Source organism: Narcine bancroftii, chromosome 1 (assembly GCF_036971445.1).
Source record: "Narcine bancroftii isolate sNarBan1 chromosome 1, sNarBan1.hap1, whole genome shotgun sequence".
Taxonomy (NCBI): domain Eukaryota; kingdom Metazoa; phylum Chordata; class Chondrichthyes; order Torpediniformes; family Narcinidae; genus Narcine; species Narcine bancroftii.
This window is the reverse complement of record NC_091469.1, coordinates 358,531,446-358,556,998: the sequence shown is the minus strand read 5'-3', so window position 1 is coordinate 358,556,998 and position 25,553 is coordinate 358,531,446. Positions and strand designations below refer to the sequence as shown.

Below are 25,553 nucleotides of genomic sequence, written 5' to 3'. Positions count from 1 at the left end.
ACGCTGCTGAAGATCCAGCTGTGCTGGGTGGGTCACGTCTCCAGAATGGAGGACCATCGCCTTCCCAAGATCGTGTTATATAGCGAGCTCTCCACTGGCCACCGTGACAGAGGTGCACCAAAGAAAAGGTACAAGGACTGCCTAAAGAAATCTCTTGGTGCCTGCCACATTGACCACCGCCAGTGGGCTGATATCGCCTCAAACCGTGCATCTTGGCGCCTCACAATTTGGCGGGCAGCAACCTCCTTTGAAGAAGACCACAGAGCCCACCTCACTGACAAAAGGCAAAGGAGGAAAAACCCAACACCCAACCCCAACCAACCAATTTTCCCCTGCAGCCGCTGCAACCGTGTCTGCCTGTCCCGCATCGGACTGGTCCGCCACAAACGAGCCTGCAGCTGACGTGGACTTTTACCCCCTCCATAAATCTTCGTCCGCGAAGCCAAGCCAAAGATCTTTCCATATAATCACAATACATTTCTGCATTACAGCCAATGCTAAACAAACACCATCTGAAACTTGACCAACCCCAAACCAGTAACTAAAGATACAGTATAACCCAACATAAATTAATGGATCCAATGGTAATTTAATTTTAAATAATTTTTCCAAAAAAAACTTTAAATTTTTTCCCAGAATGGTTGAACCTTATCACAAGACCAAACTGCATGTACAAATGTTCCAGTAAGTCCACACCTAAAGCATAAATCTGAACTACTAAAAGCATAGCTTTTTAACTTGTAAAAAATGATAATTGACTAAACCATTTCTTACATTAAGTAATTTAGTCACACTATCTTGACACATAACCTTCCATTCTTCCTGGGATATATCAAAAGATAAATATTCTTCCCATTTAATTCTGGATTTATTTAAATCTGGTTTATTCATCTTGTCTTGTAGCAGGGCATACATGTCTGAAATAAATCCCTTTTTTAATATGTCTAAATTCAAAAGTTCAAACTTAGTTAATTTAGGTAGCATAATTTCTCTTCCAACATTATCTATCACCAAAGCTCACACTTGGCAGTATACAACATGGACTTTAGTAAAGCCTTAGACAAGGTCCCACATCTCTTTGGCTTGGCTTCGAGGATGAAGATTTATGGAGGGGTAAGTCCACGTCTGCTGCAGGCTCGTTGGTGACTGACAAGTCCGATGCGGGACAGGCAGGCACGGTTGCAGCGGTTGCAAGGGAAAATTGGTGGGTTGGGGTTGGGTGTTGGGTTTTTCCTCCTTTGTCTTTTGTCAGTGAGGTGGGCTCTGTGGTCTTCTTCAAAGGAGATTACTGCCCGCCAAACTGTGAGGCGCCAAGATGCACGGTTTGAGACGATATCAGCCCACTGGCGGTGGTCAATGTGGCAGGCACCAAGAGATTTCTTTAAGCAGTCCTTGTACCTCTTCTTTGGTGCACCTCTGTCTCGGTGGCCAGTGGAGAGCTCGCCATAGAACACGATCTTGGGAAGGCGATGGTCCTCCATTCTGGAGATGTGACCCACCCAGCGCAGTTGGGTCTTCAGCAGCATGGATTCGATGCTTGCGGACTCTGCCAGCTTGAGTACTTCGATGTTGGTGATGAAGTCATTCCAATGAATGTTGAGGATGGAGCGGAGACAGCGCTGATGGAAGCGTTCTAGGAGCCGTAGGTGATGCCGGTAGAGAACCCATGATTAAGGTCCCACATGGGAAGTTAGTTCAGAAGGTTCAAACACTGAGTATTCAAGGAGAGGTTGTAAACTGCATTCAATATTGGCAATGTGGGAGAAAACAGAAGTGGTTTTGGACAGTTGTTTGTCAAATATATCAATGATCTGGATGATAATGTGGTAATTGGATCAGCAAGTTTGCTGATGACACTAAGATTGGAAGTGTTGTGGACAGCAAGGAAGGCTTTCAAAGCTTGCAGAGGGATCTGCACCAGCTGGAAAAATGTGCCAGAGAAAGGCAGATGGAATTTAATGCAGACAAGTGGTAGGTGTTGCATTTTGGAAGGACAAACCAAGGTAGCACATAAACAGTAAATGGTAAGGCACTGAAGAGAGTGGAGGAGCAGAGAAATCTAGAAATATGAATACATTATTCCCTGAAGGTGGTGTTGCATGTGGTCGGGGTTGTGAAAAAGGTTTTGGTACCTTAGCCTTTATAAATCCAAGTATTGAGTATTGGAGTTGGGATGTTATGTTGAAGTTGTTTAAGATATAGGTGAAGCCAAATTTGGAATGTTGTGTGCAGTTCTGGGCTCCTAACTACAGGAAGGATATCAATAAGTTTGAAAGAGTGCAGAGAAATTTTTTTAAAAGTGCAGAGAAAATTTACTAAGATGTTGCCAGGTCTTCAGGAGTTGAGCTACAAGGATTAAACAGGTTAGGACTTTATTCCTTGGACCAAAGAAGAATCAGGTAAGATTTGATTGAAGTTTACAGGATTTTGAGAGAAATAGATAGTGGGTGTGAATAGGCTTTTTCAACTTAGATTGGAGCAGATGAATATGAGAGGTCATAGCTGAAGGGGGAAAGGTTTAGGGGGAACATTAGGGGGAAGTCCTTCACTCAGTGGTGTGAGTGTGGAATGAGCTGCCATTGGATGTGGTGAATGCGGGCTCGATCGTGTTTTAAGAATAAATTGGATAGGTACATGGATGGGAGAGGTCTGGAGGATTATAGAATGGGAACAGGTCGGTGGGATGAGGGAGATGATGGTCATCAGAGACTGGAGGGGCTGAATGGCCTGTTTTTTTGTGCTGTAGTGTTCTACAGTCCTATAATTCACTTAAGAGTTTTTTGATTTCTTAAATTTAATTCAAAAGAATTAAATGAACAAAAATGTTAAACAGAACGATGATCTGGCAAAGTCCAATAAAAAGAAATAGTAAAATAAACTGATCAGCAATGTGCAGGTTCCTTCAATAGCTGTGACTACATGGGTTGATAAAATTATGATAAAATTTATCTTAACAGGGGTAAGATTGTGAGGTTTAGTTGTTAGATCACATTTTCACAAAACAAACATCAAGTCCCCTGCAGGGATAGACTTCATGTCTCCAATTGGCTTTGCTGAGACAATGGGAGAGTACTTGTGAACATTTAACAAGTAGGTGTTAATAGGATCAGCATGTTTGTACAGAACCCAGGCTGAAGAATTGAAAGCATTTTGTTATTAAGACTGATGCCAGAACTTTAAATTGCAGGTTGAAGGTTGTTGTTCTAAGAGGGGTTGTGTGGTTTTGCAAACAGAAAACATTTATTCTTTGGTAGCGAGAGAGAGGTTCAGCAGCAGATGGAGTTAAAGACTGCAAGTTGGCAGACCTGCTGCAAGACCCTATTTCAAGACAGGTTTTTGAATTCAGAGTTCAGCCTATTATAAATCTGTCGTCAATTGCAGCGGCTGTGGCTGGTTATTGTGTTTCTCCTGAATAAGGGAAAAAGAAGAACTCTGTGGTTTCTTGCAAGAAGAAGTCATCCTTAGGAAAAACCCAAGAGGGGGAAAGTTTCTTTGGAAAGACACTTCAGTTTGTGTGTGTTCAACAAACAATGAATATCACTCTAAAACCAACACAGTCCTTCCTGAGCAGTAATAACTTAAGTTAAAGCACCAGAGCCTGGTGAAAATCATAAATGTATGGAAGATGTCCGATACCAGTGAACTAAGAGAAGTGAAAAGTGAATGATTGGACAGTGAAAAAGAACTTTCTGAACAAAAACTTTACATAAACGTGCACTTAAAATTAGAAGGGGGTTAAGTTAATAGTAATAAGTTAAATATTGATCTTATTATTAAGAAAATAAAACTAGTTTTGTTTAAGTAGCCATTGTCTTGGTGAATTTCTGTAGCTGCTGGTTTTTGAGTCCTTTGGTCTCGTAACATGATGTAATTTCATAAAGTCCATTACATGGGGTGTGAAAGAAGCTAAAACAATCACACATTCACCTATCCCCTTAATAAATAACAGAATGGTTGCCACAGTGGAAATAACTTCATACAAGATGGATTATTTGACAAATCCTATAAGAGCAGAGGCCAAGTCGGAGTTCAGAGAACACATAAATAAATATAATTTACTTATTATAATAATTCATAATAATTTGTTCATAGTTATCCTCAATAACACTGCTTACAAGAATGAACAGTACATTTATTGAAGATTATGTTACTGAAAGAGACTATTTCTTACCAATAAAAGCTCAGTTGTCACTTTTAGACCGTCATTTAACAGGTTTTTGGAATTCATTGTGCTGTTCCCAGATATTCCCACTACATCAGCAACCAGATAAACTATTTTCTTCACTAATTCTTCATCCAAACTGAACTCTCCAGATTCTTTAAAAAGTTGAATCATCTCTTTAACTGTTCTTGTTATAGTCAGAGCACTTTCTGAAGTCACCTGTTGAGTAAATCAAATGGAAATTATTTTTTAAACGAATACCAATCAGTTCCATTTGACAGTGCATTAAATAATCTTTTATGGCTTATACACCGGTCAATATTTTTATTTGATAGTAAAGCACTTCTTACAATGTTATGGAATGAAACAAAAAATAACAGATATATTGTGATTCCTGAGCAGATTACTCCGATTTACCTGCCATTATACAGTTACTACCGACCAAAGTTTCTATTTACCAAAGAGTTTTAAATTTATACATTTAAATTTTAAATTGTCATACAGCACAGAAACAGGCTATTTCAGCCCATGAGCCTGTGCTGTCCAATTATACTCCCTCGTACATTTGGAACAGTGGGATAAAACCAGAGCACCTGGAAGAAACCCACGCAGACATGGGGAGAACGTACAAGCTCCTTACAGACAGTGCGGGATTCACACCCCAGGGCCCAATTGCCATCGCTGTAACCTCTGCGCCAAATGTGCCACCCTTTTCTACGATGCTAATGGTATTATCTAACTTGTATATGATTGAACCATATAAAATGTTTGGAACTTCAAAATAATGAGCTGATTTCAGCTGACAAAAACAAAGGCTGTTCGCATATCTGAGGAGGATTTTTTTTGTTGCAAGCTGATTTCTTTAACTGCACTGAACATATGCACTTCAGGTAAGTGAGGCAAGAATTGCAGATACTAAACCTTGAGCAAACAATGAGCTGCTGGAGGAACTCGATAAGTCAGACATCCTCCATGGGTAGAAATTATCAGTCAGTATTATGGGCATCTTTTAGTTGACATAGCTAAATTTATGATCAATAGTCACAAAATGAGAAGCCTGGTACTGAGAATTTTCATTTTCAATGAAAATGTTTCAAAACAGGATATAAAAACAATCTAGTTGTCATTTCAATCTAGAAATTAATCAATTTGTAGCAAGTCCATTGCAATTCAATTTTCTCAAAGCATCAGGTCAGAAAATAAAAAAGCAAACATTTATCCTTTGATCAAATATTCAACTAGTTTCTTCACCTCACTGGTTACTTTAATAAGGTCTTGCAATGCAGATATTGTTTCCAAAAGCTCCCTCTGTAACAAATAACAAACATTAAGTTATTTAAAAGGTAATACAAGAAAACCAAAGCTCAATGGTTACCAAGAGCTACATTCAAAAACTGTCAATCTTTTTAAGAATTCAATCATTAGTAGGGCACAAAAGAATTGTTCAACTGCTTTAATAAAAACAGGAGCCATTTTTTTTTCCAGATTGTTTAACTTGTTATGAGAACATAAGAAGTGGAAGCAGGAGCAGGCATTTGGTTCCTTGTGGCTGCTTTGCTGGGCAATGAGATTACAGCTGATCTTTGCCTCAGTACCATCTTTTTGCATTGAGTTGTATCTATTGATGGCCTTAATTCCCAAAATCAATTGGTCTCTGTTTTGAATAAATTCAGCAATCAACTCTCTTGGGGGAGAATTCCAAAGATTCCTGATCCTCTAGCTCAGGGGTGTCAAACTCAAATTCACGGAGGGCCAAAATTAAAAACTTGGACTAAGTCGAGGGCCGAAGTAAATATTTATTGAAAATTTTCAACAATATCTGCATGTTTTCTCTTCTTTCAACATATGTAATGTTAAACTTTAGGATATAACTTTAGGAGGATAATGTTACAGGTCAGGAGTAGGTAGCTCAAGTTCACCCTTTGCTTGACCTGAGGGAAACATATTTGATCCCTGTGGAGATGTAGTCAGCATTCACAGGCTGTGTCCATTTTGGCCTGCATCAGGACTCAGCATTTCCTGCTCACTCCTCAGGCTCTAGGCCTCTATTCACCTTCGACCCACCATCCCTCTACCTGACCAGTCCTTTACCCAACCTCTACTCACCCCTCACTCCACTCGCTCTGCCTCTACCCACCCCATCCTATACACGCCCCTCTACTGCCTCTCCCCTCAACCTGTTCCTCCCTCTACCCGTCTCTCACCCTCTAATCACCCCTCCCCTACTCGCCGTGCCCCTCCCCTTTTACCTCTTCCCTATCCACCCCTCCTTTTACTCATCCCTCCCTCTAACTGCCCCTTGCACCACCATAACTTCCCCTGCCCATTACTCCTCACCTACACCCTCTGCCCACCCCTGTTTACCCACCCACTCAGGCCCAGCTCACTGCCGATCAGCCTTTGCGGAACAGCGGGGGCTGTGCGCAGCCTGCCATGTCCGTCGCGCCGACAGGAAATCACAGGCGCTTGCCAATCCGCCGCACCGCTCGACAGGTGGGAGAAGTGACTGGTTGTGCGGGGAGCCTTCCAGCTTGCCAGCTGATGACATCGACAGACTTCTCGTGTTACAATTTTGTTTTCCCCGTTCTCAAAGTTTGCATGGTCAACCTGCAACACTCTTGCTCCCTCCGCGTCCCTTGGATCTGATGCCCGGGTGTTGTTAGGATTCCCAGCAGAAGGTTTGTGGAACTTTACCATTCTGGATTCCTTTTTGAGAATATTCTGGCCATCTTTTAAGGGGGGTGGTTTTAGGGGGGAGGGGATAGTTAGGGGGTGGGGAAGGATGTGCAATGAAGGGGGAGGATGGTGGGGGTGACATGACCAAAAAACAGCATCGGCTCTCGCTGAAGGGCGGGCCACCTCTAATACATTTTTGAAATGATCTTGCGGGCCAAATATAATTATATCGCAGGCCAAATTTGGCCCGCGGGCCAGAGTTTGACACGTGTGCTCTAGCTGAATAAATTTCTCTTCTGTCTGCAAGACAAAACTTATCGTCAAAGATTCCAGGTCAGTCTGATGAAATGCATATTAAAGAGAATTTTTTTTTACAACTGGTTAGCAGTTTGGTAAAAATTTGCATGTCAATGGTAGAAAGAAATGAACAATGGTTACAATGAGGTCATCCAAATCACTTCTCAGAAATGTATCCAAAATGAATTTAATTCCAAACTCTAAAAGCTCACATTTGAATTGTTGACAAATTGCTTGGTCATGGGAAGACTTTCAAGTTGAGTTGAACATTTTAGATTAGCTTTGTGCCAGAATTTGAGGCAAATTGTCTAGTTTGAGATGTCTTCACATTTAATCAGATCACATGACTGAGGCAGCGTGTCACTAGAGAGAGAGATCCAGCAGTGAATAAAAAGAAGGGTGCAGCCCAGGATAAGAGTGACGACTTGGAGGCTTTAGATCAAACAGCTTCAGTGAGTAAGGGTTGAGGAAATGATAGCAGAAGTGGCAGTGAAAACAGCCATATTTGGGGGGGGGGGGGGGGGGGACGACTTCAGTAAGAAGGAAGGCTGTGAGTTTGATGAACAGTATCCTGTAACTGAGTAAATCATCCCCAAAATATTTATACTTATTTTAAGTTATATCTTTATGTACAGTACATATGTGATTATTGTATATTAGCTATTTCATCACTGTTTTGGATGCTGTTGATGGGGATTGCCTACAGGGGTCAGGTCTCTGGCACGGTGTCTGGCCCTTTATTTCAGAAGAGTAGGTGGGGAGAAGAGGTAAGCCGGAGTGACGGAGGCTCATGGTTGTGGGAATAGAAAGCTTCTGTGGACAAGATTGAGACTCCAGGGTAGTACGTTGCTTCCTGGGTGCCAGAGACACCTTGGATTGAGTCCATGGTGTTCAAATGATAATGAACTTGAACTTGAACAAGTAAAAGAAGGTGAAGTCAGGTAAGGTCTTTTTCCAATTGCAGAGTGAGCAAAGGGAATGGAGTCAGGGCTCCCTTTGTATGAGGGAAATCAGGGAAGCCATCACTGTCCCTTATCACCATACCTGAAAGAAATGCATCCATCTCCGGCTCTTTACAGACCACATAAGGGAAGTGGAGCTGGATGAATTCGGGAGGCTGAGGGGATAATACACAGGTGTTGTAGGGATGTAGTCACAGTGGCAGTTAGCTGGGCGACTGTCAGGAGAAGGAAAGGGAATAGATAGTCTGTGGCCACTCCCTGCAATAATGCATACACTGTTTTGGATGTTGTTGACAGGGATTGCCTACAGGGGTCAGGTCTCTGGCATGGTGTCTGGCCCTTTATTTCAGAAGAGTAGGTGGGGAGAAGAGGTAAGCCGGAGTGACGGGGCTCATGATTGTGGGAATAGAAAGTTTCTGTGGTCAAGATTGAGACTCCAGGGTAGTATGTTGCTTCCTGGGTGCCAGAGACACCTTGGATTGAGTCCATGGTTCTTTTAAGTGGGAGCATGAGCGGCTAGATCATGATCCATGTAAGGACTAATAACCTGGGTATGAAGGGGGTGAGGATCTGCAAAGTAAGTTCAAGGAGTTAAGTGTTGATGGAAAGGACCTCCCGGGTCCTACATGCTAGCAAACCCAGAAATAAGAGCATAATACAGCTTAATGTATAGATAAGGAGATGGTGCAGGAGGGAAAGCTTTAATATAGAAACAGAAAATAGTTGTAGGAGTAGGTCATATGGCCCTTCAAGCCTGCACCACCATTCATTTTGATCATGGCTGATCATCTACTCAGTACCCACCTTCTCCCCATACCTCCTGATCCTCTTAGCAACAAGGGCCATATCTAACTCCCTCTTAAATATAAATGTTTTCTGGATCATTGGGCTCTCTTCCAGGGGAAGCTGGGACCTGTTTTGACAGGAGAGATTGCATCTGAACTGGAGAGGGACCAATATCCATCTGGAAAGGTTTGTAAGTGCTGCTTTGCAAGGTTTAAACTTATGATGTAAGGGGATGGAACCAGAATGCCAAAGAAGATAGTGAAGTGGTTGTGAAAAAAGATGTCAGTCAAAGACAGAAATAGTGGGCATAATGTTCTGAATTGTGTCTATATCCATACAAGGAGTATTGTAGAAAAAATGAATGAGCTGAGAGCATTGATCAGCATGTGCAATTATGACATTATAGCCATTAGTTGGTTGCAAGAAGGGCAGGACTGGAAGGTCAATGTTCCAGAGTTCTGTTATTTTAGACATGATTGAGAGTGAGGGATAAATGGAAGAGGGGTAGCTGTGCTAGTAAGGAAAAATGTCACAGTAGTGTTCAGACATGACAGATTGGAGGGATATCTCCTGAGGCTACATATATGGGTGGAACTGAGGAATGTTAAAGACATTACAAAATTAATGGGATTATATTACAGACCTCCCATCGTCAGTCGGAGCTAACAGCTGCATGAAATACAAGGTTGTGATTTTAACTTTCCACATATTGATTGGGTCTTCAATATTGTAAAAGGGCTGGATGGGTAACATTTCACAAACGTGTTCAGGAAAGTTTCCTTCATCCATAATTTTTCGGTCGCAACTTGAGAGGGTACAATACTAGATGTCCAATTAGGGAATGGGTAAAGACAGGTGATAGTGGTGTGTGTGAGGGAACCCTTTGGATCAAGTGATCAAAATCCAATTAGTTTGAAGATAATTGGAGATAATGATAAGTATGGTCCTCGAGTTAAGATTTTAAATTGGAGAAAGGTTAATTTTGTAGGTATCAAAGGATCTGGCGAGTGTGGATTGGGACAGGTTGTTTTCTGACAAAGTGTGGTTGAGAGGTCTTCAAAAATGAGTTTGCATGCTCCTGTCGGAATTAAAGGCAAGTCTAACAGCCATTCCATGCCTGCATTTCAGCAAGTTTGATCACCTGGCTGCACTTCTACTCCTGGCGTACAAGCGGAGACTGAGGACTGCAGCAACAGTGGTGAATACAGTGAAAGTATGGTCAAGGAAGGGGAGAGGATCACCTGCTTTGAAACAGCGGACCAGACCATATTCAAACTTGAATGAATATGCCAGAGCTGTCACCAACTTCATAGGGACTTGTGTGGATGAACATGCATACATTTAGTGAGTACACCAACCAAAAGCCGTAGATGAACTTGAGGATTCACAACCTGCTGAGGGCTAGTTCAAGGGTGTTTAAGATTGGTGATTTAGATCTCTACATGCAATCCAGGTACGACCTACAGAAGGTCATCTTAACAGGAGAGAGGTAATATCGTGTAAAGTTAGAAGCAGAATTAGAAACTTGCCAGCTACAGCAGGGATTGTAGGCCACTACATCCAACAAGGCTAACATCATAAATGGCTGTGATGATTCACTCCTCACAAGGTGTCAGGCCCTGATGGCAAACCTGGCAGGGTATTGAAAATCTGAGCCAACCAACGAGCTGGAATGTTTACAGACATTTTTAATCTCTCGCTGCTGCAGTTGGAGGTTCCCACTTCAAAAGGGCATCAAACATGCCTGTATCCAAGAACAGAGAGTGAACTGCCTCAATGACTACAGCCAGAAGCACTCGCATCTAGTATAATAAAATGCTTAGAGGTGTTCATCATGGACAGAATTAACTCACACCTAAGAAAAGACCTGGATCCACTGCAATTTGCCTATCGCCAAAATCATTCCACATCAGATGCAATTTCACTGGCTCCCCACTCAGCCCTGGATAACCTGGTCAAAAGCAACACAAACATCAGGCTGTTTTTCATCAATTACAGCTTAGCCTTCAACACAATCATCCCCTCAGAAACAGTTAACAAGCTTCAAAACCTGGGCCTCTGCACTTTTCTCATTGATAGACCAGTTATTGCAGAGCAGTAACAACATCTCCTTCTCTGACAATTAACACAGTAACACCTCAAAGATGTGTGCTTAGCCCACTGGTCTACTGTCTCTACCCCCATTACTGTGTGGCTCGAGACAATTCAAATGCTATCGCAAATTTGCCAATCAGTCACGGATGTCGACAGAATGACAAGGCAATGATTTGTACAGGAGTGAGGTAAGTCGGCAAGTTGAGTGGTGTCACAGTAACTATGCACTCAAAGTTAGCAAAACTAAGGAATTGATTGTGGACGTCAGGAAGGGGAAATAGGAAGAACACAATAGAAAGTGTAAATAACTTCAAATACCTGGGTGTCAAATCTCTGAAGTTCTATCCTGGCATCAATGTTGATGAAATCATGAAGACTCACCAGCAGCAATATTTTGTTGGGAGTTTGAGGAGATTTAACATGTCACCAAATACTTGCAAATTTCTACAGGGTACCGTGGAGAACATTCTGACTGTTTGCATCAATGTTGGTATGGAGGAAAGGAAAAGGTTAAAGATCGTGTCAGAGGTTTGGACCTGGAGTTTAGGTTGCCGATGGATCAAACAGGTGCGGTTCCAGAGACAGCAGGAGCACTGCTGGCAAATCCACGGACACACTATAACTCTGAAGGGACTCGCTTTTACTTCTCTTCCTCTTACTATAAGGGGTGCCAGGAGACACTAATGGTCATCTGCCTTACAACACCAGAAAACTATTTTGTGTAATATTACAAGTTCTGTACAATTGAATGAAAATAATCTGGAATCTTCAAAAGTAATGTACAGGTTTCTGGGATTATTCAACAATTTCACTGCCTGTGGCAAGAAGCTATTTCCCAATCTGGCAGTCCTGATTTTTATGCGCCTGTACCTCTTCCTTGAAGGTAGTATAAACAACACTTTCCTTATTCTACTATATCCTAATTTCAAAGTATCATCTTCCAAAAGCATGAGCTACGATATTCCAAATTTCAATCTCTTTAATCCAATAAATCAAATTCTGTGACTGCTGCTTTAATTCGATGATGAAATGGATAAACATTTTGCATAGCTTCGTATTAAGACTTAACGATGAATAACAAAGGATTTACTGTATGATAGAGATTTTAAACATATATAAAGCGATACATAATGATACATAAAGTGATTCCCAGAAAACTTTAAAGAGAAACACAATTCAAAGAAAAATTTCTCGTGCTTCCTCACATCTTGAAGAATAATGAGTGAGCTGTTAGTCTGGGCAGATACGAAGACATATCATACTCACTGTAGTAACACTAAAAAAATACAAAGTTTTAACCTTTCCAGGGAGCGCCTCAAAGATACTGCGGGCTGGATGGTAAGGGTTTGTGATTCTATGAGCTCTCTTTAAATAGATATAATCGATAGATCTCAGCAGTTTTGATCATCCAATCTTTGTAGCTACCATACCACACAATGATGAAGCCAGCCAAGACACTCTCTATTGTGCTCCTGTAGAACGTTGTTAGGATGGTGGCAAATAGCCTTGCCCTCCTCAACCTTTTTAGGAAGTATCGGTATTGCTGCATCTTCCTGAATATTGAGAAGGTTTTGTGGGTCCAGGATAGGTTTATATTGATATCAAGGAACTTGGTGCTCCCCATTATCACTATGATGGAGCTATTGATATGTAAGGGAGTGGCCCTTCGTCCTCCTGAAGTCCACAATCGCCTCCTTTGTCTTGACTGCAATAAACTCAGGTTGTTGTTCTTGCACCACTACACAAGCCTTTCAACCTCCTCTCTGTAAGCTGATTCATCATTGTTGGTAATGAAGCCAAATGACATGCCCTTGGGTGCACCAGGGCTCATTTTTATGGAGCTTGAGGATTTGCTGTCAACCCAAACAGACTGTGGTCTTTCAATCAAGAAATCCAGTTTCCCCATTGCAGAGAGGGGCGCTGAATCCCAGAAAGGATAGTTTATCCACCAGCTTCTGAAGTGTGATTATGTTAAACACCGAGCTGAAGTTTATAGATATATTAAGAGTAAAGGGATAAAATTAGTCTTCTTGAAGATCAGAATAGTCCCCTATGCACAGAGCCAAAAGAAATAGCAGAGAGCATAAATAGATCTTTTGCATCTTTATTTGCTTGGAGTTGAACATTGCATCTCTAGATGAGGCAAATCAGTAGTGTTTTCATGGACCCTATACAGATGGCAGGAAGAGATGCTTGCTGTCTTGAGGCACACAAGAGTGGATAAATCCCCAGGACAAAAACAAGATATTCCCTCAAAACAAACAGAGGTACTTAAAATGTTGTTAGCAACAGTTAAGGTGCTGAAGGATTGGAGGGTAGTGAGGTTTCTTGAGATTAGATTTTTAAGTATTTGGATAGATAGGGGCTGATTTGGCTATGTGTATGGTAGGTCATGTTTAACCATTCTTATAGAATTTTTTTGAGGTTGTTACTTGAAACGTTGATAAAGGAAAGGCATTGGATGTTGTCTATATGGACTTCATTAAAGCCTTTGACACGACTCCACATGGGATGTTGGTCAAGAAGGTCCAGTCACTCAATATTCAGTATAAGATAGTAAATTGGATTTGACATTGGCTTTGTGGAAGAAGCCAGACAATGGGCCTTTTCATGCAGTGGAAAAAGCCCGACTGTAAAGGCGGAGATTTTCTGCCCTTGTTTCAGGAGATTTACTTTTATGAATGCACCGTGGATGGCTCCAAGACACCGACTCTAATCCCTCTTGGGGAAGGATCATCAGCGGAGCACTGCAAGCAGCTGGCTCAGAACAGGCTGATGACATCGCGATGCGACCCATCTTCCCTCTCTCCCACCCAACCACTCCTCTCCTTCCATGGACTCCTCAGGGCAGGGGGCCTGTTGGGCGCCATCAGGAGGTGGCTGGTGCGGGCTGTGACAGCCCAACTAGCCACTCTGGCTCCTCACCAGGCTGCTTCGGCCTTCAGGGTAGTTCATCAGTAGCTCAAAATGTGGCAGAGCAATGGCCGTTTTCCCCACTCAGAATCCCCAACGCAGCAGGAATGTTTCTGTGAAACATTGTAGTGTAGATAAAAGCTCACACTCGACTGGAGGGAGAACTAACACTTTTATCAGCTTACAAAACAGGTAGGGTTCATGAACAGGCTTCAGAGGGGTTCTGGGTTTAGACAGAAACTAGGGTTACATACTGGCCCCCGAGGAGGTGCCGGGAGGTAGGACCAGTCATTGGTATAGCACACTTCCAGTGAATCCCAGTTCACAGGGAAGATGGCCATTGCTCTGCCACGTATTTATGACTAGCGATGCCACAGCACCAGTCGCCCTGCCGCCATTTGGCTTGGGATGGCGCTACGAGGCTCAACATGAATGCAATGCAAGTCTACTCCATGAATGGTAACTTTATATTTTTCCCTTCAAGCTTGTAGCTGGCCTCCAGGCAGAGGTTGGCATGAAAGGGCCTAGTGGAAGTAGATAATTGCCTCTGTTACTGGAGTCCTGTGACTAATGGTGCACCTTGGGGATCAGTGCTGGGTTCATTGTTATTTGTCAATTTATCAACAATTTGCATGATAATGTGTTAACCTGAATCAGGAAATTTTCAGATGACAATAGAATACAGGTATAAAAATTCCTTGAAAGTAAAATCATAGGTAGACTGAGTTGTGAAGAAAGCTTTTTGGCACATTGGCCTTCGTAAATCAAAGTATTGAGTGTTGGAGTTTTGATATAATGTTCAAGTTCTTTAAGATATTGGTGAGGCCAAATATGGAGTATCGTGTGCAGTTTTGGTCACCTACCTACAGGAAAGATACCAATAAGTTTGAAAGTGTGCAAAATTTAAAGGATGTCGTTAGGATTTGAAGAGCTAAGCTATCGGGAAAGGTTTAATAGTTTGGGCCAAAGGGGTGGCCAACTTTTTAATTTAGACATACAGCATAGTAACAGGCCATTCTGGCCCACGTGTCTATACTAAGGGTGTAGGTTAATTGAGCAGCAAATTTTGTAGCATTATTTATTCAGATTAAAGTGTTTATCTCTGGATGGTTTCCACTTTCAAAAACAATGATTAGATGCATTCATTTGATTAAAATGAATATTCTACCTAAATATCTGTATCTTTTTCAAGCTTTACCAATTTTTATTCCCAAATCATTTTTGACATTAGATTCGATTATTTATTTTGTATATGACAGGAAAAACAACCACGAATAATTAAAACCCATCTTCAGAAAACGGTAAGCAATGGATGCCTTTCACTGCCAAATGTTTGATTTTATTATTGGGTGATTAATATACATAGTTTACTTTTACAATTAAAATGTTTTCAGCGAATTAGTTGCCCAACTTGGATTGAAATGGAATTGAATTTTTCCAGGAAAACATCATTGTTGGCACTTTTAGATTCCGCTTTACTATTATCTTTTTCTAAGCTGATTCACAATCAAATAATGAGGAACAGATGAAGAATATGGGATCAATTCAGGAAATTTTTTGGTTGTAATAGTTTCTCCCTTGTGAGTCCCATTGTAGATAACCTTTTTTTTCACCTTCTGTTATAGATGCAGACATTAAAAGTTACAAATATTTATTTATCTGCAAGAATTCTGCTACTTTTGAACAATTTCAATCTAAATTCCTACAGATATTTTTTAGATATTTGCAAGTTAGAGATTTTTTCCAATGTAAGCTACAAAAGTTTCCTTAAATTACAGACTCAAATATTCTGATTTTTCAATTTGTTCACAGTGGGCTAATATCACATATTTATAATAATTTATTGTGTGACAGATTGTTGTTTGTATTGTATATAGATATGTTTTTGGGAGATAAATTAGGGCATTTTTTTTTAGTATAGGTCACATACAAACACTTTAAAACAGATCTTATTTAAAATACTGGACCTCTGCTCATGTTGGCCCCAGAGCCTTTGCAAAAGCTTTGGAGAATGCCACTAATGGATTGTTGTTTTCAGAAGGCAACAGATGAAAGAACTCGACAGAGCTGAAGGCTGTCTGGAGTGGAACTTGCTGTTCTAAGAGGGTCATGTGGTTTTGCAAGCAGAAAGTAAAACAAGTTTTTTTTCTTTGTGTGTGTGAGAGAGAGAGAGAGAGAGGGGGGGGGGAGTTCAGTTCTGCAGTTTTACTGTCAACAGCAGCAGCTGGGACTGGAACAGAACAAGCTGGCAAGCTTGTGGAAAACCATATTTTGAAGACAGGTTGTGAGTGCTTAGTTCAGCCTGGTCAAAGCCCTTGTGGTTCATGCAAGAGGAGAGGACTGGCTGTTTAATGTTTTACTTGAAATAAGAGAAACAAAAAGGAACTCTGGTGACCTGAAAGAAAGAGGTTATCATTTGGAAAACCCTAATGGGGCAAGTTTCTTTGGCAAGGAATCAGTTATGGGTGTCCAGCAAACAACAAATCTCTCTCTGAAAACCAACAAAAACCTTCCTGAGCGGTAACAATTTATCTTTCAAGCACCAAAGCCTGGTGAACTTCATAAATGTTATATTCTGTACACAGTATAAAAATTGCCTGATACTGGTGAACTTGGAGGAATGAGAAGTGAGATTGGACTGTGAATCAAAGAACTTTTCTGAACTTACACATTACAAACATGCGCGTTTAGAATTAGAAGGGGTTATTTACGAGAGTTAATAGTGATAAATTAAAGTATGATTCTGTTTTCATGTTTAAAGATAATTAAAAGCAACTTTTGTTTAAGTAACCATTTGTCTTGGTGAATATCTATTGCTGCCGGGTTTTGGGGTCCTCTGGGCTTGTAACATTTTGAATTAAGACTAACCTCAATGGTTAAGATTAAAAATGATTGGGAACAGGATCTTAAAATAAGGACTGGGATTTCCCCTCAAAGTTTAATTAATGATTCATTATTTTGTGCGAGACAATATTTATTACAATTTAAAGTGGTATGCAGATGTTGATCCATTGTGTGAAATGTGTAAAATTTTAGAAGCTTCATTAATCCACATTTTGGGAATGTCCCAAATTAGGAAGATTTTGGGGAAACATTTTTCAATCTTTATCAACTATTTTTAAGACTAAAACAGATCCATGGCATTTAATTGCTTCGTTTAGCTTTATTTTGCGATCCGATTATATCTTTGTATCTCAAGAGAAGGTTTTAGCTTTTAGTACACTGATGGCCAGACAAGGTGCTTTAATGAAGTGGAAAGATGAAGGCAGCAGCTACATGATGTAATGACATATTTAAGTTGGGGAAAAAAATAGATACAATATCAAAGATAATAAGTTCCAGTTTAAAAATATATGGGTTCCATTCATAGAATATTATCAGGTTGGCAGTTTTAGGCTGTAGGGCTGCTCCGGAGATGCTCTGTCTGGCTTCTGGAGAGAGTGATTCGATCCAGTTCTGTTGTTTTTTTTTAAATATGCAAGTAACTTTGATTAGAGGGAGGGGCTAGATCAGTGTTAGTTTAGTTTTTAGTTTTTTTCTTTTTTCATTGTTTTATAGTATTTAGCATTCTACTAAAAGAAACACATCACTTTAATAAACTGAAATCAGTAATGGGGTGGTGGGAGGGGGGTGTATGTGTGTGGGGGGAGAAGAAACCTCTATTTAATTGGTTTAACTGTGGGTAAGTAGAATGTTTATAATGGAGAGAATGATAATAACGAAGAATTTTCTGAGCACATACATTCTATCTCCTGTCCTTCTAATGAACATTTAGATACTGTATTCCAGACAGAAAACAGAATTCAGCATGCAGCACAGTTAAGGAAAAGAAAGGAGATCTTTGACTGCTATCCAAATAATAATGATTAGTTATCATGTTCAGCTTCATTCAAAAAAATTATAGTATACGCTTACTAAAGATTGATTTGTGTTTCAGATTTACTTTATCAACTGCAGTCAGTGACCATATCCAGGACAATACTTGAAAAGGGTTCTCAACAGTGGTACACATATTAATTGGTCACTCTTATCATTGAAAACGCTCAGCATAATTTTTCTCCAGATAAAGTGATATCTTAATTTTTATGACAACAAACTACTATAAAGGGGGGCTTGGCAAGATGGCGTAGAGTCTAGACATGTAATCTCAACCTCTCTGGCCAGACTTTTAAGTACCCGTTTTTTAATCTTTTGTTTTCAAGTTTAAACTTCTTAAATTTTAGTTTAAAGTACTAAAGAATTATTATGGCCATTAATGGTAAAAAAGATTAAACCTCAAGTGCAGAAGAAGTTATATTTTCGAAGTACTGAAGATTTGAGGCCTAAACAACTTGCTACAGCCTCAGGTTTAATTTCTTCAGTGCCTAAACTACAAAGCCTGTGGGAGCTGAAAAAAAATGTCTACTACTCACCAAGTGAAGGACAGCGCTAGAATTACCCGTTCTCTGGAAGAAGGAGCGTGTTCCCATGTAGTGGATCCCAATTCTGGCAGCCTGCCGATTTTAACGGAGGGAGCACGCAGGAAGACGACTCCATTGCTTGAAACGCTTCAGGCAACCTGAAGAATACTCCAACCTAAAGAATTCGACGTTTTCCGTGATTTTTTGAAAAAACGCCGAGCTGCGTGGGGAGACCAGCGTCGACCCCCTGAGGAAGTCGGGGTGCCGTCGCTGGGAGTCCAGACCCACAGTAAGACTGTTAAACTGCCTGTTGTTGAGTTGCAGCAGGAGCTGCAGTTACGTGGTTCTGCCACTACGTTAGAGAAAGCAGGGCTGAGCTTTTCTGAATTACAATGTAACCAGTTAAATGCTGTCATTCAGCCTATAATGAATGAGTTGGCTCAAAGGATAAGTTCAGAATTGAATACAGTTAATACACGTGTAGAGGCATCTTGTGAAGATTTTTAAAAATTTCAGTCTGTCTTTTTGGAATGTCAACAACAAGTGGCTTCTAATACAGAAAAAGTGTTGAAGCTCACAGATCTTTAAGGAGATCACCTTTACCTGGTCAGCCACTGAGACCTGTAATAATTCGATGTTTGAATTATTTGGATAAAGAAGCAATACTTCGACTGGCGGTGCAAAATGCGAGAAAACGACAATCTCCGTTATTGATTCAGAATAGCAGAGTTTTTTTCTACCCTGATTTGAGTCAAGAGGTCATTCAACGTGGATGTCGATTTAATCTAGTTAAAGAAGTTTTGTGGCATAAAGGTTATAAGCCTACTTTTCGCTTTCCAGCAGTGTTGAAGGTGTTTCATGGAGACTATCAATCTCAGTTTTTTGAGGATGATCATGAAGCAATGATTTTTGCTGATTCATTGTCAGATATAAGAAGACAAAGGCGTAGTCCACCGTTGTCTCCCAAAAAAAATATATGGTTGTTGTGGAAATGGAAGAAATGGTAGAAATGGGAATGGAAAGAGTCCAACTTCTTTTGAAATGTGATCTCTGAGTTTGGAACCTTTTGGATGAATAGCAGAATCTTCTTATTCTTATTTTACTTTTTGTTATTATGATATTTTGAGATTTTTTTTGTTCGGCTGGGGAGGAAGAGATTTGTTCTAGGTTCTATTAGTCATCAGCCACTGGTGGGTGATCCACACCCAAATTTTGTTTAGGGATTACTACCTTTTGGTAGTTTTTTTATGTGGGGGTTTTTTGTTAATTATTTTTTCTTCTTTTTTTAAATTTTTATTTTATCTAGCTTTTACATTGTGATTTTTTTTCTCCTATTGGAGGGCCCATATACGATGATTTGAGTTTTTATATAAAGATATTATTGGTCTTTAGTAATATTAGTAGATATGTTAAAGTTGAGGTTTGCTACTTTTAATATTCGAGGTTTAAACGGTTCGATTAAGTGTAATGATGAGGGACAGCTATGGTATTGATAAGAATTCTTTGTTTCTTTATTTTTAAATTTGATCTTTGGTAAAATGTGTGTTTGGTAGCGATATGATTTTATCTGAACTGATTAAATTTGAGACTTTTTTATGAAGGTACTAGAGAAGGGTTATATTTTATTCATGTATTAAATATTATAGGATGGTATGGATTAAAAAGGGTTGAGATAAATCCAAATCTGTATAAGATTAAAATACCTTTAGATCTGATAGTATCTTTATTGGGCAGTTTGCAACCTCTGAAAGGTTTGGGTTTAGATAAATTTCAACTTGCTTTTATATATTTAGCATTATTTGTAGAGAAAAAATGTATTGTTAGTATATGGAAAGATACAAATATGATTGATATTAATAGATGGCACAATGAGATGACATACTGTTTAATAATGGAAAAAATTACATATGTTTTGCGTGATAACTATAGCTTTTTTATTAGCAAGTGGTTGTTATATTCAGAATATTTACATTTTGATTTATGTTGATTAGATTTTAATATGTATGTTTAATTTTTCCTTAATTTTTTTTTTCCTTTCTTTATGACTCTCCTTAGGAGAGCTGGCTGAAGAGGGGGAGTTCTTTTTTTTTTCCCTTTCTTTTTTCGTTTTTTTTTCTATAAAATATAATGCTCATGTTTTTGGTTTATTGTTGTAGATGTTATTTACTATCTGTACTTTGAACTAATAAATAAAGTTTAAAAAAAAAACAAAGAACTATAAAATGGTGATGGGATTGAAAATATTTAAATATTTGATATTAAAATGGATGAATGGTGCGTAAGTCACAAAACTAGAAAGGATTCACATTCCTCAAATGGAACATGATGGATATTGCAAAATTCAATATGGATCCATTACAGAATTCAAGTTAAAGCACTTCAAATAATAATGTTGTATAGTTTCTCCATTACTGTGATTCACTGTTGCTTGTTACCAAGTTGACAAAGCTATCACTATGCCTGAAAAATATTTCAAGAAAATAATGAAATCACAAGTGGTACACTTCATAATTAATATCACGCTCTCATAAACCATACCTGACCAGATATCGTTAGGCTGCAGAGAGCTGAAATTAATGCATTTCTGGTTTGTTTCTGTAAGTCTTGCCTGGAATTCCCCTCATCATGGAGTCGATGGAGGACACTGATCAACAGCAGAATGTAATTTTTTGTTTCTTTTTGATTACCTAACAAAATTAGAGTTGAGAGATTCTGAAGACCCTGGGTGTACCTGAACAGAAGAAGAAAAGATTAGCACAATATCGGTAGTTCCTCATGGAGATGTAGAAAATTCATTTAATTTCTGTAATAGGTATATATCCCAGCATTGTATTTTTTTTTAAATGTGCTTATTCCACTGTTAGTTCAATAAATGCAGATATAAATTCAGAGTTGTTATTTTGGAATATAAATGTTTTAGCAGCTAATTAAACATTTTAAAGATCTATCAATTTGTTTCCATACATTAACTGAGTTAAAAAATCAAATCTATTTCAGAAAATTGAACTATTAGAGTTTAGAATAGACCAATTTACTTACAGTTCTTCATTTGATTTAATAGTTGGTAAAACAATTGGAGTTACTGAACATGACTTTGTTTTAGACCCAAGTAGATCAGTGATCACAGTGTTGATTTTCACTATAACCGTAAAATAGTGAACAAAAATAAATTTAAAAAAAGCCTTGAGATACAGTGACACAATATTTTTAAATACTAAAGCATTTAAATTGGCTATTTTTATGTATCGTGCACAATTAAAATTGTCACTTCAATGGCCAAGTGCAATAAGAATTTTTTTTAAATTTAGACATAGAGCTGCTCAATTACACCCAATTAACCTACAACCCCAGTATGTTTTGAATGGTGGGAGGAAACCCACAAAAACACGGAGAATGTAGAAACTCTTTCCAAACAGCATCGGATTGGAACCCGTGTAGCTGGCGCTGTAACAGCATTGTGCTAACTGCTACGCTAAACCTGCTGCCCCAAAAATGGAGCAAAAGTGGACAACAGATCCAATCATTGCAATTTCCATTAATAATGGACGTGAAGGGAAAACATCAGAATTCAGATTTATTGTCAGAATACATCCATAACATACAATCCTGAGATTCCTTTTTCCTGTGGGCACAGCCAATTACCACTAATTGGTAGTGCAAAAAATAAACTGTACTCAGTGTAAAAAGGTAACAAATGTAAATAAATTGTGCAATACAGAGAGAACAAAAAGAAAATCAAACTGCATAAGTAATAGTCCTTAAATGAGGCTCTGATAGAGTTTGTCATTGAGGACTCTGATGGTGAAGAGGTAGCAGCTGTTCCTAAATGTGATAGTGTGAGTCTTATGGCACCAAGACCTCTTTTCTGATGGCAGCAGAGAGAATAGAGGAGGTGTGCTGGGTGGTGTTGGGCTTTGATGATTGCAGCTGCTCTCCAACGGCAGTGTTCCCATAGATGTACTCTAGTGGGGAGGGTTTTGCCTGTGATGTCCTGGGTGCGTCCACTACCTTTTGGAGGGCTTTATGCTTGGGGTATTGGTGTTCCTATACCTGACTGTGATGCAGCCGGTCAGCACACTTTCCACCACACCTTTGTAGAAATTTGCCAGGGTTTCTGGTCTCATATCAAACTTCCACAAACTCCTGAGGAAGTAGAGGCGCTGATGTATGTTGCATATGTGTTGCATCACTTTTTCTGGCAATATAAAGGTGGATAGAAAAATAATTTGTCAAGACTACAAGGAGTCTGCAACTGGATATGGATAGGTTAAGGAGGGAACATTGAGAAATACAGAGATGCCCATTTTATTTTGGGGGAAAAAAAACAATATTTTTAAAGTGGTGCTGGATTAATGGAAGCTGATAATCAGAGAAATGTGGGTGTCCCTGTAAATGAATTACCAAAAGATAGCATACCAAAGGCAAATTAAACATTGGCCTTGATTCTAAGGGGGACAGAGTGGAAAGATTTGTGACCTCTGGTCAAGTGATTGATCAGTCCACAATGAGAGTACCATGCACAGCTTGATCCCCTCATTTAAGCAAGTATGTACTTGCCTTGGAGATGGTGCAAAGAAAGATTCACTAGATTGATTACCAGGATGAAGGGGTAGTTTTTCTTTTAAGGAAAGACTGAATAGAATGAGCCATGGAATTCTGAAGAGGCTTGAGAGGATAGATGTGGTAAGGATGTTTCTCTGCGTGTGAAGCTTGGGGACACTGTATGCAGATGAAAGGTCAGCCTCTTAACACCAAGATCAGAAGAATTGCTTTTCCTCAGGCGATTGCCAGTCTTTAGAATTTTCTATCCCTTTCACTTGTGGAAGCTGCATCTTAGAAAATGTACAAGGTCAAGTCTTTCGATAACTGAACAACAAAGAAATCAAGAACAATGTGGAGTTAGAGCCAATAAGGATGAAAAAGCTATGTGATTTACTCCTGTTCCTCAACTTTTACGTTGAACTTTCACACTCAGCCTTTAATGGAGAGGCAAGTGTGAAAGGCCAAAGAACAACAGAGCTGGTGTACCATTAAACAATGGGAAGCCTCTTGGATAGTTGCATGGAAACCAAAGCAAATGACTGTGTTGTGATTTTGGATTCTTGACTGAATCTCAGATCCATGGTGTAAAAATTTAATTTGTGCACTCTTGTTTTTAACTGGGTTCAACAATTTCTCTCAAAAGGAAAATACATAAAATAACAATACCACATATCATTTTGAGAAAGTTTACATTTGTCCAGCATAATTCTTCCCTCTTGTTTACAATGTGCAGTGTTGGCATCTTCCTTCCCCAAAGCTGTCAGGCTGCAAGTACAAGCATTTACAAAATGCTTGTTACCCAATGAATTTGTATCCATGCTTTCATCACTAAAGATTTCTCCAACAGTCTCTTTCTTTTACCTTCTGTCCAAAATCTCATTGCCCTGCACTACATCACAAGAATCCTTCCCACCCAGCTTTTGGTGAATCACTTATTCAACACAGAGTTCAAAAATCACTATTATTAACAAAAAAAAAGACCAACCACAGAATTAATCATTGCAACTTTGTTCAGGTTTGTATCTGTGACTCCTCTCAATTTTTCCAATCCTGACTTCCATTGAAAACCCAATCCTTTCTTTATGATATCATGTTTCTTGCTCCTACTCTCTGAATTAAATTACGGATACTTCTGAAGATGTGTGCAGAAAAATCCTCCTTTCAGTCATCTGTCCTATCTCTAATCTTGTACCCTTTGCCTGTTTCCTGATACATGCCTATGTAAAGCATTTAATGGAATAGCCCACCTCACTGACAAAAGACAAAGGAGGAAAAACCCAACACCCAACCCCAACCAACCAATTTTCCCCTGCAACCGCTGCAACTGTGTCTGCCTGTCCCGCATCGGACTTGTCAGCCACAATCGAGCCTGCAGCTGACGTGGTCATTTACCCCCTCCATAAATCTTCGTCCGCGAAGCCAAGCCAAAGAAAAGAATGGAATAGGTTGAGGTGGTTTCAGATGAGACTCACACTTGTATTCATCAGATGGTTCTCCAGCAGGTAAGTGAAAATAGTATTCATGATCCCTTCCATCATACAGAACAGTTTCAGTTGAGTTGCCAATGCGATAGCTATACTCATAATGCAGATCCTTGAATAAGAAAATGTCCAGTCAAATATTACACTGATTGTTGACTATCATTTTTCAAATCATTTGAGTTCATAACAATATTATGAAAACAAACAATCATTGCTGATTTAGTTCTGCTCCTCTTTACTCCTTCTGAACTGCATATAATGTTCACAGGATCTGTGAGTTGGAATCAAGTTTCCAATTTCATCACTAACAATGATTTAATACCAAGCATAAAATTAAACGTTTACCAACTGTAGTTAGCATCAGCTAATTTTTCCAACCATTAAGTTTTGGCGCTAAACTTGGGTAGAAAAGTTTGAAGGTTGAAGTAAATAGAAAGACAAACTTACAGTAAGAAAATACTAATACGCCATCTTGAATGGACAATGTTTTGTTAGAGTTCAATGATCACATGGTCATTAACTATGATGAATAACTCATCACAAATAACCTATCATAGACTAATAGGTATTTTAAACAATAGGCCATTAAAGTAATGGATGAAATATCTTGAAATTCATATACTGTATCATATTGCAATGAAATAAACTGTAATTTCAGTTCTTTATCCTTAAGATAAAGTATCTCTGTATTCATTAGAGAAACTAAACCACACGAACCAAGGTTACAAGACCAGTCATTTAAAATTTCTATTAATCCCTGAAACTGATCTAAAAATAGGAGTATGATGGGCCATCTGTTCAAAGCATGAGCAACAACTCCATATTCTAATACAGGCAGGACATTTACCAAAGGAATGTTTTCAAAAGTAAACACTACTTTTTTGACATGACAAACTCACCTTCCTCCCTGACGTACAGAACATGCTGTAATGTGTCTGAATCTCTGATCCTTTGCTAGGTCGCACTTCACACGTCAATCCTTGAGGTGCTTCGTTAGTGAAAAGAAAAAGTTGGGCTTTTCCTGTTTCTCTCTGACCTTTAACTAGTCGTGAGGATAAAATATCACATGGCCAATAAACACATCTATTGTAAACAGTGACCAAAATTGTTTAAAAGGTTAAGTTTGCATTATTGACTGTGTTTATTTAAAATGTCTTACTCACCAATAACTTCTAGCATGTAGACCTTATTACTTTGTAAGCCAAAAGGTTTAAATGTTAATGTTTGCGATTTTATACCT

The 25,553-nt window shown here is 39.3% G+C and overlaps 1 protein-coding gene across 1 annotated transcript in view; it reads right to left on the bottom strand.

Moving 5' to 3' along the window:
• Positions 1-25,553, bottom strand: part of LOC138758248 (polycystin-1-like protein 1) — a 140,707-nt gene that overhangs the window by 113,464 nt on the left and 1,690 nt on the right. Inside the window, exons 2-8 of the mRNA XM_069926933.1 lie at positions 25,477-25,551; positions 25,213-25,355; positions 24,305-24,425; positions 21,330-21,429; positions 20,829-21,021; positions 5,414-5,470; positions 4,172-4,381 (exon numbers count right to left, since the gene is read on the bottom strand). Of these exons, the coding sequence (XP_069783034.1) occupies positions 4,172-4,381; positions 5,414-5,470; positions 20,829-21,021; positions 21,330-21,429; positions 24,305-24,425; positions 25,213-25,355; positions 25,477-25,551 (899 nt within the window). The remainder of the gene's footprint in view (positions 1-4,171; positions 4,382-5,413; positions 5,471-20,828; positions 21,022-21,329; positions 21,430-24,304; positions 24,426-25,212; positions 25,356-25,476; positions 25,552-25,553) is intronic.